Source organism: Panthera onca, chromosome D2, assembly GCF_046562875.1.
Source record: "Panthera onca isolate mPanOnc1 chromosome D2, mPanOnc1 haplotype 2, whole genome shotgun sequence".
NCBI classification, from domain to species: domain Eukaryota; kingdom Metazoa; phylum Chordata; class Mammalia; order Carnivora; family Felidae; genus Panthera; species Panthera onca.
The window spans coordinates 40140516-40153846 of record NC_138349.1 but is presented as its reverse complement, the minus strand read 5'-3'; the positions used below and the strand labels follow the sequence as shown (position 1 = coordinate 40153846).

Sequence of the window (13331 nt, the reverse complement as noted above, 5' to 3'; positions counted from 1 at the left end):
TGTGATTGGAGCCCTGTGTTGGACTCTGTTGGACCCTGCACTGACAGCACAGAACCTGTGTGGGATTCTGTGTCTCCCCCTTTCTCTGCCCCTCCCCTGCTTGCCAGCTCTCTGTCTTTCTCTCAAAATAAATAAATAAACTTGAATTGTTCTAAATCCATTAGTATGTTTTGGGATAATGACCTCTTTTTAAGTTAGAGACTGTTTAAACAAAAAGAGAATAGGAAGTCTAAGTAAGCAAATATCAACAGAGTAAACTGAAGTTCAGAAATTGAATGCTGCATTTTTAATGTCCTTTTGCAGCATTCCCTCTAGCCTCTAACCCTTTCTTCAGTATAGCAAACTCCTCATACTCTTTGACACAAACTGTTTCCTATCTCTCTCTTCGACCCTGACCATTAGAGTTTAAAAGAAATTCAGTTGTGAGTCTCAAGAAAGCTACTGGGGAAAAAGTTATTTCTACTAACCTGGGTGCAAATATTTGGCAAACAGAGTGCAATTTTCACCATATCAGGCAAAATCGACTGATATAAATGTTGAGCTTCTGCTTCTTCAAGTACCTGAAAACCAATAAAATATTTTAGTGAATAATAACAAATGAACAGATGTTTATTATGAAATTAAATTACATACCTGCTTTTCACAGGATCCCATAACGTACATTATCAGTATCATCAAACTCATGTAAAAGTACACCAATATGAGCACTAAGGTGAACTCAGGTAAACTTACAAATTCATTTTCAAATATATGTAATTTACCTCAATAACCTCTGAAAACTAATTAAGTATCCCAAATATCACATCTCTCTCACATCAACATTTATAATTAAATAAAACACTTGCAAATAAAAAACAGTACATCCTGCCCTTGCTTACAATTAAAAACTGCTAGACCAGTAAGGATTCTCTCAGAAACCTCAAGAATCCATCTAGCTTCAATAGTCTATTAACTTAAAAGAAATCACCATAAAAACTATAAAAATTATTTCAGAGCACAGTATAATTTTCAAATCTAACATACTGGGTAGTAAACAATGAAGTTTCTGATGACCTTAGAGTTTTCCTTTTCTAGGCACCCTTGGGAAGTTAAAACCACAATTCCCATATCATAATGTGATGCACAACAAAGATAACATTCACAGCCCATTTTACTTTTATAATTTCCCATCTCTACAGGCTTTAGAAATTAGGTCTTTTAATCCAATTTCTCTCTAAAAAGTCAGGGCATTTCTTTAAAAAGTACTAAAAATGATAATACTGTTAATTTGGAAATTAACCAATTTGGAATTAACTAACTAACCATTTGGAAATTAATTTGTTAACAGTCAAGATTAAAGTAAAACATTTCTCTACTTAAAATTACATTTGAACTAAAGAAAGTCTCACTTATTATCTAGTCTGATTCTGTCATTATTACTGAGAAAAGAAAACTGAGGCCAAGGAGGTTACCTGACTATCCTAGATTGAGACTGTCAATTAGTAATTAAATCAAAACTAGAACCCAAGTATTCTCACCTCCACTCCACTGCTCTCCCCACCTCTCTATGTGACCATGGGATTACTGAGAATACAGACTCTTCACAAACCTATAGATTTTCTTTGCTGTAAACTAGAATAAAGGAATATTCATTCGCCTATCTGCAGCTGTACAAGGTATGTGTGTAAACAGAAAAAGTAACAAGTTATTTTACTCTGGTTTTAGAGGGAATTTCTAACACTAAGAATTTTCTTTATCCAGCACTCTAAAAATCAAACTACACTTACCTCCCTCTTTAAATTCGGACAGTAGAAAAACTAATATTCAGAATGAACAGAAAGATATTTACAATTCAGGGAATTTGGGATTCAATTAATCACAGATACCTAGAAAACTAAGTGAATAACACAAGACAATTATTAATTCTGGGAAAAACAAAAAGTTGTGCTAGAAAAGCAATCATATCTTAGATATGAACAGTGTTTTTACCACCCTGGTTTAAAAACCAGAATATTGATCTTAACTGAAATGAATATGATAACTATAGTGGGAAATGGGAAGCAGAAATAACGCTTATGTTAACGGTGAAGGGGGAAGTGAATGATAGCTAAATCCTAATCCTCTATAATGGGAAGTTAACACATTTAAAAAAAAAAAAAAAGAGTTTGAAGTGGTTCAATGGTTGCCTCTTCATTATAAGCCTCTTTATTATGATAAAAATAAAAACTAAATTGAAAAAAAATACAGTCATAGAAGTCATCCTACTATTTTAGAGGTACACATTAAAGATACTTGCTTTCCTTTGCCTGAAAATGCAGAAAACATTAACACATTTGTTTAAAAATTCACTTTTCGTACTTATAATTCATCCTTTTGCTTCTTAAAACATATTTTGAAATAATTATGGATTCATAGGAAGTTGCAAAAATAGTATAGAGACGTCCAGTTTACCCTTGACCCAGTTTTCTTTAATGGTTACATTTTACATAATATCAAAAAACAGAAATTAATACTGGTACAGTGTGTATCATTCTATGCTATTTTTTATCACATGTACATATGTGTAACCAACAGCAAAATCAAGATACAAACCTTTTTCTCTATAATCTCTCTCTCCTGCTACCCATTTAGTCACCCCCCTCCTTCCTCCAACCATTCCTAAGCCCTACCAACCACTAACCTGTTTTCCATCTCTACAATTTTGTCATGTTATATAAATGGAATCAAACAGTATATGTCGTTTTAAGACTGAATTTTTGGGGGTGCCTGGGTGGCTCAGTTGGTTAAGCGTCCGACTTCGGCTCAGGTCATGATCTCACAGTTTGTGAGTTCAAGCCCCACGTGGGGCTCTGTGCTGACAGCTCAGAGCCTGGAGCCTGCTTTAGATTCTGTGCCTCACTCTCTCTCTGCCTCTCCCCTGCTCAGGCTCTGTCTCTGCCCCAAAAATAAATAAAACAGTAAAAAAAAATTAAAAAAAAAAAAGACTGAATTTTTCATCCAGCATAATGCCCTTAAAATCAACTGAAGTTGACACAAGTATCAATGGTTAATCCCTTATTGCTAAGTAGTATTCCATGGTATAAATATACTACAATTTGTTTAACCATTACTCACTGAGGGACATTTTGTTTGTTTACACTTTTGGGCCGTCACAAGTAAAGCTGTCTTTTACTTTCAACTTGCCTATATCATTATGTTTGAAATGATTTCTTATAAACAACATACAGTGCATCTTTTTTATTCACTTGGTAAATCTCTTTTTTTGTTTAACATTTATTTATTCTGAGAGAGAGAGTATAAGCAGGAGAGGGACAGAGAGAGGGCGACAGAGAGAGGGCGACAGAGAGAATCTCAAGCAGGTTCTGCCCTGTCAGCAGAGCCTGACATGGGGCTGAATCCCATGAACCACGAGATTATGACCTAAGCCGAAATCAAGAGTTGGATGTTTAACCAAATGCTCCCACTTTGTAAATCTCTTTGAATTGGTAGATTTAGATCACTTAATTTACATTTAATTTAGGGAATATTCATTTCATTTTTTATTTTCTATTTATCTGTTCTTTTTTCTTCCTTCCTATGGGCTACTTAAACATGTTTTAGAATTCCATTTTTATTTATCTAAAATGTTTCTGAGTACATCTGTTTGAATAGATTTTTTCTTTATTCGCTGTTCTAGGCATTACATTATATATAACTTACGACAGTTTACTGGTGTCAACATCTTACCAATTCCAGGACAGAAATTTTACCTTAGTTCAAGTCCCTTTATCCTGCCCCATTTATAATTTTCAAATTTCCCTACATAGAAAGAACCACATTAGACCATACTATTTTTGAAAAACAGTTAAAGATAAAATGTCAAACACAATTTAAAATACTCAAGAAAAGTCTATTATATTGACTACATGTTTACTCTTTCTGTTGTTCTTCTGTCCTGATGTTCCAAAATTCCATCTTGTATCATTTCCTTTCTGTTTCAAGAAATTCCTTTAGATATTCTTTTAGGATAGGTCTACTAATGACAAAGTCTCTCCCTTTTCCTTCATCTAAACATCATGGTTTCCCCCTTTATTCCTGAAGAATATTTTCATTGGATATAGAATTGTGGGTTGACAATTCTTTCCTTTTAGTCCTTTGAAAATATTTTATCACTTCCTTCTAGTCTCCATGTTTCCTGATGAGAAATCCACTATCATTCAAATTGTTTTTCTCCTATAGGCAATGTGTCATTTCTCTCCTAAAGCTTTCAAAATGTTTTCTTTGCCTTTTCAGAAGTCTGACTTTTAGGAAGTCTTGGCATGGAACCCCTGTTTGGGGTTCACTTGTCTTCTTCACACTGCAGGTTTATGTCTTTTGTAAAATTTGAGAAATTTTCAGCTATTATTTCTAGTTTTAAGCTACTAATTCTTCTATTTTTTCAGCCTTGTCCTCTTTCTCCTCTCCTTGTGGTACTAAAACGACATGAACATCAGATCTTTTGTTATAGTCCCAAAGGTCCTTAAACCGGCTTTTTAACATGAAATTTAATGTCAAATTGGTTTCCATACAACACCAGTGCTCATCCCAACAGGTGCCCTCCTCAATACCTATCACCCACCCTCCCCTCCCTCCCACCCCCCATTTACCCTCAGTTTGTTCTCAGTTTTTAAGGGTCTCTTATGCTTTGGCTCTCTCCCTCTCTAACCTTTTTCTTTTTTTCCCCTTCCCCTCCCCCATGGTCTTAAGTTTCTCAGGATCCACATAAGAGTGAAAACATACGGTATCTGTCTTTCTCTGTATGGCTTATTTCACTTAGCGTAACACTCTCCAGTCCCATCCACATTGCTACAAAAGGCCATATTTCATTCTTTCTCATTGCCAAGTAGTATTCCATTGTATATATAAACCACAACTTCTTTATACATTTATCAGTTGATGGACATTTAGGCTCTTTCCATAATTTGGCTATTGTTGATCGTGAACGTTGGGGTACAAGTGCCCCTATGCATCAGCACTCCTGTATCCCTTGGGTAAATTCCCAGCAGTGCTATTGCTGGGTCATAGGGTAGCTCTATTTTTAATTTTTTGAGGAACCTCCACACTGTTTTTCAGACTGCACCAGTTTGCATTCCCACCAACAGTGCAAGAGGGTTCCCGTTTCTCCATATCCTCTCTAGCATCTATAGTCTCCTGATTTGTTCATTTTAGCCACTCTGACTGGCGTGAGGTGGTATCTCAGTGTGGTTTTGATTTGTATTTCCCTGATGAGGAGCGACGTTAAGCATCTTTTCCTGTGCCTGCTGGCCATCCGGATGTCTTCTTTAGAGAAGTGTCTATTCATGTCTTCTGCCCATTTCTTCACTGGATTATTTGTTTTTTGGGTGTGGAGTTTGGTGAGTTCTTTATAGATTTTGGATACTAGCTCACCAAAGGTCCTAAAACTGTTTTTTATCCAGTCTATTCCCTTTCTGTTGTTCCAAATGAATAATTCTGTTGTTCTTTTTCAAGTTCACCATTTGTTTCTTCTGTCATCCCATTTCTCCATTGAGCTCATCCACTGCATTTTTTAAATTTCCGTTATTCTATTTTTCAGTTCTAAAATTTCCATTTGGTTTTTCTTCATAGCTACTATTTCTTTGCTAGAAATATTTTTTCATTGTTTCAAGCAGGTCTATAATTGCCCATTGAAGACTTTTGTGATGGCTGCTTTAAAATCTTGTTAGATAATCCTAGAAGCGCCTGGGTAGCCCAGTCAGTTAAGTGTCCAATTAAGGCTCAGGTCATAATCTTGTAGTTCATGGGTTCGAGCCCTGCACCGAGCTCTGTGCTGACAGCCCTGAGCCTGAGCCAACTTCCGATTCTCTCTCTCTCTGCCCCTTCCCCACTCATTTTCTGTCTCTCTCAAAAATAATCATTTATAAATACATACATACATAAATAAATAAATAAAATCTCGTCAGATACTTTCAATATCTGTTTTATATTAAGGTAGGTATCTATTGATTGTCTTTTCTCATTTCAACTCAGATTTTCCTCATTTTTGGTAAGGAGTCATTTTTGGTTGAAATCTGGATACTGTGGGTATTATGTTGTGAGATTCTAGATCTTATTTAAATCTTATTTTAGCAGGTCTTCTGTAACAGGGGAAGGCAAGAGCTGCCTCATTACTGCCAGTTCAGAGTAGAAAGTCAGGTTTTTTACTTGGTGAAGAGTGGGGGAGGCATCCTGTACTACTCAGTTGGGGGTAAGAGTTAGACCTCCCCACCAGGCCTCTACTGTATCTTTTCTAGGGCCCCACAGACCCTTGTTGGTCAGTCTTCTCTCCACCTTTCAGAGTCTTCTCATAGTTATAAAAAAATTTTTTTAATGTTTTTATTTTTGATTGAGGGGGAGAGAGAGAGAGAGAGAGAGAGAGAGCGAGAGCACGAGCAAGGGAGGGGCAGAGAGACAGGGAGACAGAATCCAAAGCAGGTTCCAGTCTCTGAGCTGTCAGCACAGAGCCCGACATGGGGCTCGAACTCCTGAACCACAAGATCATGACCTGAGCCCAAGTCAGACACCCAACTGACTGAGCCACCCAGGCACCCTGGAATCTTCTTATGTTTATATAGTGTCCAGGGTTTTTAGCTATATTAAGCAGGAGAGATGGGGAGAAATGTCTACCCAAACATTTTTAACCTCAAGACATTTAACCTTATGTGTCTAAATGGGCTGACAGCTGCTTCTCCTTTGGGCACCTGTCCTTGTCTTTTAAAATTGACATATGAGTAGTTGCTGCCATGCTTTGCTGACTGTCACAAGCTTTAAAATATCACTTATTTATCTGATAAAGCATTTTTGTACTGGACTTCCTCACAACTGTCAACACTTCAGAGCTATGTCTAAAGCCGCTTTGGAAACAAAAACAAGAACATAAGAAACGTCATTTGAGAACATAACCAACCCAACTACTGCTTGAGACAGAATGCATAATTTAAAAAGCTACCTTGATCTCAAGCCCTCTCACATATTATTATTTTTATGTGAATGTTACCGTTTACAAATTATTATTTACTATTAATCTGTACACTGCAAACCAAGATACAAGTGGTGAAAGGTTTTTAAAATGTAAATAATTTCGGGGCACCTGGGTGGCTCAGTTGATTAAGCATCTGACTTCGGCTCAGGTCATGATCTCACAGTTTGTGGGTTCGAGCCCTGTGTCAGGCTCTGTGCTGACAGCTCAGAGCCTGGAGCCTGCTTTGGATTCTGTGTCTTCCTCTCTCTCTGTCCTCCCCTCCTTGTGTTCTCTCTCTCAAAAATAAATGAACATTAAAAAAAATTTTTAATTAAAAAATTAAAATGCAAATAACTTCTTCACTTGCAGAGTAACAAGAACCTTAAACAATAAATAACAGTTATAATACATCATATATTATGTTTATTTATAATAATGGTGATGATGATTATAAGGAAAATAAACATAAGATAGTAAAAAGGAGAGCTTCATTAAATTTTCCCAAAAGTAAAGCCCTGCCCTCTACTGGAAAGTCTGCATAGATAATTATATGTAGCAAGTGTTTCTGCATATGAATGTGTGTGCGTGTATTGTGTTTTTTCTAGTCCCACAAATCCATTATGCATGTCTCAATTCAAAATTGACACAATGAGTTCCAAAATTATAATACTATTTAGTTCATTGCTTCTTTTTAAACTTTAAACCTGCTTGTTAATTCAACTGGCCAATAAACAAAAATCTTGAGTATTTATTATGTGCCACTGTGCCAGGAATGAAGACAAAGCTCTATGCTCTCTCTGGGACCCCCTCAATAGGTCAGCCTTAACCCTGAAGGGCAGTCATCATAGTGACTGTGGAAAGGCTAGTCCTTTAGCAGACAGAAACATGGACAAACTACTAAAATAAAGTAACTGATTTGCCAAATGCCAAAACATTATGAATGATTTAAATATCTAGAAGAATGCAAATAAGAGATGTTTACTTATTTCTTCTTTCACAGAATACTTGACCAACTAAAACCAAATCTGTGAAATGTGCTCTAACACTACAGACATATTCATATGTGCCTAAGTACAGTATCTAGCACACAGAAAGTATTAAATAAATAATGACTACTGAACTTTGAGAGAATAAGTGAAATCCGTAGCTGATAAAATCAGGAAACTACCATCATTTTACTAAAGGAGGAAGTTTCCATAGATATACTTCTTCAAATAGTTCATAGCAAACAACTTTTAAAAAGTGTCCAGTCACAAATCAGTGAACATAATAAACACCTTAAGCCATTCCATTTTATCTACTGGTCTAAACCTAGTTAGATCCCAGTAAAATTCTGAAATTACTAATAATCTACTTTAATGAAAATGTTCAAAAAAATTTTATATGTAAGGTCTAGACTACATATAAATAATTTTATTTAATTATTAAATTAAATTTTAAATGTTATTAAATAATTTTTCAAAATAAAAAGTATTATCACACCCCAAAATCTGAAGAGGAAAAAACTCATAATCCTATGACTCTGAAATTAAAATAACTGCTCAACTTTTGTTAGTTTTTAACTAAATGGTATACTATATTTTCCTGTGGCTTGTTTTTTAGCCATAAGAGAAAGCCATAGAAGTCCTTCCATGTAATAGAATGATAAATGCTACACAGTATTCCATAGTATAGATGTATAATTCTCTATTGATAGTAACTATTTTTCCCAACATTAAATGAAAATTTTAAAAATACAGCAAAGGGGCGCCTGGGTGGCTCAGTTGGTTGAGAGTCCAACTCTTGGTTTCAGCTTAGGTCATGATCCCAGGGTCATGAGATCAAGCCCCGTGTCCAGCTTGGCACTGAGCATGGAGCCTGCTTAAGATCTGTATTCTCTCTCCATCTTCCCCTCTCCCCTCTACCCCCTGCTCCCACTTACTCTCTCTAAAAAACAAAAACCAAACAGCAAAGTTAAAATAACTATACACTGAATACTCATACACTCAGTAGTTTCTATGATTACATTTTTCTATATTTACTTTTGTCATATATCTACCCATCCATCAATCCATTTTTAAATGCATTTTGAAGTAACTGGGGACATCAGTACTTTCATCACTTCAGCCTGCATGTCAGTAAGCAGTATAGTTTAAAATTTAATATTTAGTTTAATATTTATTTACAGTTTTCTTTCCTTTGAGGTAAAATTTACATACAGTGAAATAAGCTAACCTTAAGCAGTATACTTAAGTGGCGTATTACCATTCAACAAATTTTTACAAGGGTATACACCTGCATAACCCAGACCCCTACCAAGATATAGGACATTATCAAAACCCTAAAAGTTCTCTCATGCCCCTTCCCAGGAAACTCCTATCCCCACACCTGAGGGACTACCATTGTTCTAAATTTGTTCTATTATAGATTAGTTCTGCCTCTTGTAAAACTTCATATGTTGGAAACAAAGGACCTGTTCTGTTTTATGGAAGGCTTTTTTCCCCCTCAACACAATATTTTATCAGTGATTTTGTTCCCTTTTATTATTTTATTCCATTGTATGAATACACCACCATTTGTTTATTCATTCTCTTGCTGATAGACAACTGAGCTGTTTCCTGGTTTTGGCCAATAGGGAAAGATGCTATAACTTTCTTGTATAAACACAAGACTTTTTGTGTACATACTTTCATTTCTCTTGGGTATAGAAAGGAGCAGAATTAATGGGTCATAGGGTAGGTAAATGTTTAGTTTTCTTTGTTAAGATTTTTTAAATGCTTTTTATTTATTTTGAGAGCGCAAGCACACATGAGCGTGTGCAAGTGGGGGAGGGGCAGAGAGAGGGAAGGAGAGAGAATCCCAAGCAGGCTCCGAGCCTTGTCTCAATCCCACAAACCGTGAGATCATGACCCCAGCTGAAATCAAGAATTGCTTGTATAACCGACTGAACCACCAATGAGCCACCCAGGCGCCTCTAAAGGTTTAGTTTTCTAAAGAACTGCTACACCTTTCCCACAATATAACATAGTAGTATCATTGTACACTCCCAACAACAAAGTATGCGAATTCCACTTGCTTCACATCTCTACTTACAGTTGGGTCATTTTAGTTTCAGCCTATCTAGTGCTTATGTATTAGTATTTAGGATACATAAATACAATTCATTTATTTGTTAGGTAAACTTGTTGCAGATATTTTGCCCTGTTTTTAGTTTGTCTGTTCATTTTCTTAATGCCTTTAGGTGACAAATATTCATTAATTTTTTTATGGCTAATGCTGAGTCCTATGAAATCTCTGCCTAAGTGATAAAGATGCTTTCTTCTAGAAGCTTTATGGTTTTAGCTTTTGTATTTAGAATTATTTTCCATACATGCTGTGTAGGGGAAAGTGTATGTATATCCCCCATGCATATATCCAGTTTTTCCTGCACCATTTGTTAAAAAGAGGTTTCTTTTCCCCCATTCGATTGCTTTGGCACCTTTGCTGAAAATCAAATGATTATATGACCATGGGTTTTCTTGGCTGTCCACTGAGCCATTTGCTTCTTTGTTATATTTTGTTTTTATTGAAGTTTAATTAACATACGATGTTATATTCATTTCAGGTATATAATATAACGATTCAACAATCCTATATTATTCAGTGCTTATCACAATTTGATTCTCATGCCACTGTCACACTGTATTAGTTTCCTTAGGCTGCTAAAGCTAAGTGCACAAACTGTGTGGCTTAAAACAACAAAAATTTCTTCTTTTACAGTTTTGGAGGCTGAAATCAAGGTGCTGGCAGGGTCGTTCGCCCTCTGAAAGCTCTAGGGAAGAATCCTTCCTTGCCTCTTCCTAGTTTTGGTAGCTACCAGCAATCCTTGGGGTTCCTGGACTTTTAGAAGCTTTCAAGAAATCGTACCTACGATTATGATGATACACATTTTACCCTCTTACTTGTTTAACATTCTACTACACTTAAATGACTAAATATGCAACAAGACTTGGTTCATGTTTCCCTGTGAAGCCTTCCCTGGTTTTCCTAATTGCTCCTTCTTCTGTGACTCTATAGTCACACACACATACCTGTATTATAGCACTTATTATAGCTTATTATAATTATTTACATGGTTTTTCCCTCTCCTCTCATCTGTGAAACACTGCAAAGGCAGGGAATGTATTTCATACAGCTTGTATTCCAGTACCAGGCACAGTATTTAGTATTCATTATTTGCTGAATAAAGAGTTAATGAAAAGAAAAACATCACATTTTATCTTGAAAGTATCGCTGAAAAATAGAAAGCATAAAAACTCTAAAGAAACTATAGCTCAAAGAAGGTAAAGCAATTTCCCACACTCACACTTAGTGGCATAAATCAGGACTAGATGCCAGGGCTTTGTCTGCCAGGTTTTAGAGTACAGAGCACTGGCCAAGAAACTGGTAGACTATAGAGGTGCAGATCTGCACTTACTCTCTGTGTTAACAAAAAATTTCTCAATTCTTTCTCAATTTCCTCATCCATAATAAGGATCATTCTAACTCTGTTTAACTTACAGAGTTATGAAGGCTCAGATGTAACAGTGTTTTATGAATTCTAAAGCCCCACACACAAATGCAAAGTAACAGTAATAATCATAATCTAATGGGCCAGTAAATCACTACCTTACTGGAGCCTCCCTCTTTCTTCATCACCCCCACATCAATTAACTGCCAGGTCCTACTGACTGATCCAGCAGGAACTTACATATTCATTACCTCTTCTTAATCGCTACTACTAAGCTACCCTGACTCAGCCCCTCATTCAATCTCCCCAAGAGTGCTATAACAATCTAACTGCTGCCCTACTGCTGGCCCACCTTCAGTTTCTGCCCAAGTACACCCAGGTGTGTCCCTGCTCCACTTGAAAGCTTTCAATGCTTTTCAATGCCTTTACAATACAGGGCAAACTCTTTGAACTAATAACCAACTATTTGGCCCTAGAATGTTCATCTAGTCTCGTTTAGCACATGCACACACCACCTTCTGGGCATTTTACATACCAGGCAACTCAGCAATTTACTCACCACTAGCACCTACCTGTGCTGCCACAGATACAATTTGTGCTACACCTGTATCTTTCTTACTCAAAAATTTTTTAAAATGTTTGTTTATTTTTGAGAGAAAGAGTACGAGCAGGGGAGAGGCAGGGAGAGGGAGACACAGAATCCAAAGCAGGCTCCAGGCTCTGATCGGTCAACCACAGAACCTGACCAAACTCCCAGACCGCAAGATTATGACCTGAGCCAAAGTCAGGCATTTAACCGACTGAGCCACGCAGGTGCCCCTTTCCTACTCAACTTTAAAACTTACCTAACCTTTTGATGTCCTGCTTAAACAACATGTTGCTTCAAAGTCTATCCAAATTTATTCACCAGGTAGAAGGTAACTCTCCCTCTTACAATTTATCTGTACTTTTTTTTTCACAAGACACTTAAGACTTTCTGCTTTATATTGTAGTTATTTATGGATATGCCTACTCGTGCTTACTAGAAGTTCCTTTAAGACACGATTTATGTTGATTCACTATGCCTAGAACAGTGATATTCATATGTAACATTATGTAACATTCTCAATAAAAATATTTGTTAAATTAACTGACATTTTGTATCATAGTTAGGTATTTTACAAATTTTCCTCTTCCTCCTCTCTACTGTCTATGAGAATCTCCACTGCTTAGGGCAAATACTAGAGTTTCTTTCTTTCTTTCCTTCTCTTTTCTTTTCTCTTTTCTTTCCTTCTTTCCTTCCAAAGAAAAATAAATTGGAGCACCTAGGTGGCTCAGTCGTTAAGCATCCGACTTCGGCTCAGGTCACGATCTCACGGTTTGTGAGCTCCAGCCCCTCTTCCAGTAAAAACACAAGCTCCACTTTGGGTGAGCCCTGCTTCTCTTTCCCTCTCTCTCTCTCTCTCTCCCTCTTCTTCTCTTTGCCACTCCTCTCTTTCTGCCCCTCACTCACTTGTGGCCTCTCTCTCTCTCCCAAAAAAAGAAATTAAACTGCATATGGATTGAGCTTTCTATAATATACCTAAAACTTTTTATCTGTAATACACTTAAAACCTACCAGAGCTACCTCTAGAGCATCCCAAATCTGAGAGACAGGTTCATATTTCAGAAATTAAAAAGAAATCACTTAAGTCAGAATTATCAAGATCTTTGAGATCCACCTATTCTTCAGGGACGTTTTTAGACTATAAATTTAAATGTTAGAGAGAAAAAAAACAATTATAGCACTAAATTATGTAAGAGTAAAAAATCAACTGGAGAAGGTGAATGTTTCCTACATTTATTTGTGCATGACTCAGGCTGACACTTTGAAGAGAAGAATGTGACAGCTTACAAGAAAACAAACTCACTCACTCCCCTTAATTTCTG

The 13331-nt window shown here is 36.4% G+C and overlaps 1 protein-coding gene across 7 annotated transcripts in view; it reads right to left on the bottom strand.

Moving 5' to 3' along the window:
- Positions 1 to 13331, bottom strand: part of PARG (poly(ADP-ribose) glycohydrolase) — a 131322-nt gene that overhangs the window by 75111 nt on the left and 42880 nt on the right. For all 7 annotated transcript variants that reach the window (XM_081790506.1, XM_081790507.1, XM_081790508.1 and 4 more), the window contains one exon: positions 468 to 560. In XM_081790506.1, coding sequence (XP_081646632.1) covers positions 468 to 560 — 93 coding nt within the window. The remainder of the gene's footprint in view (positions 1 to 467; positions 561 to 13331) is intronic.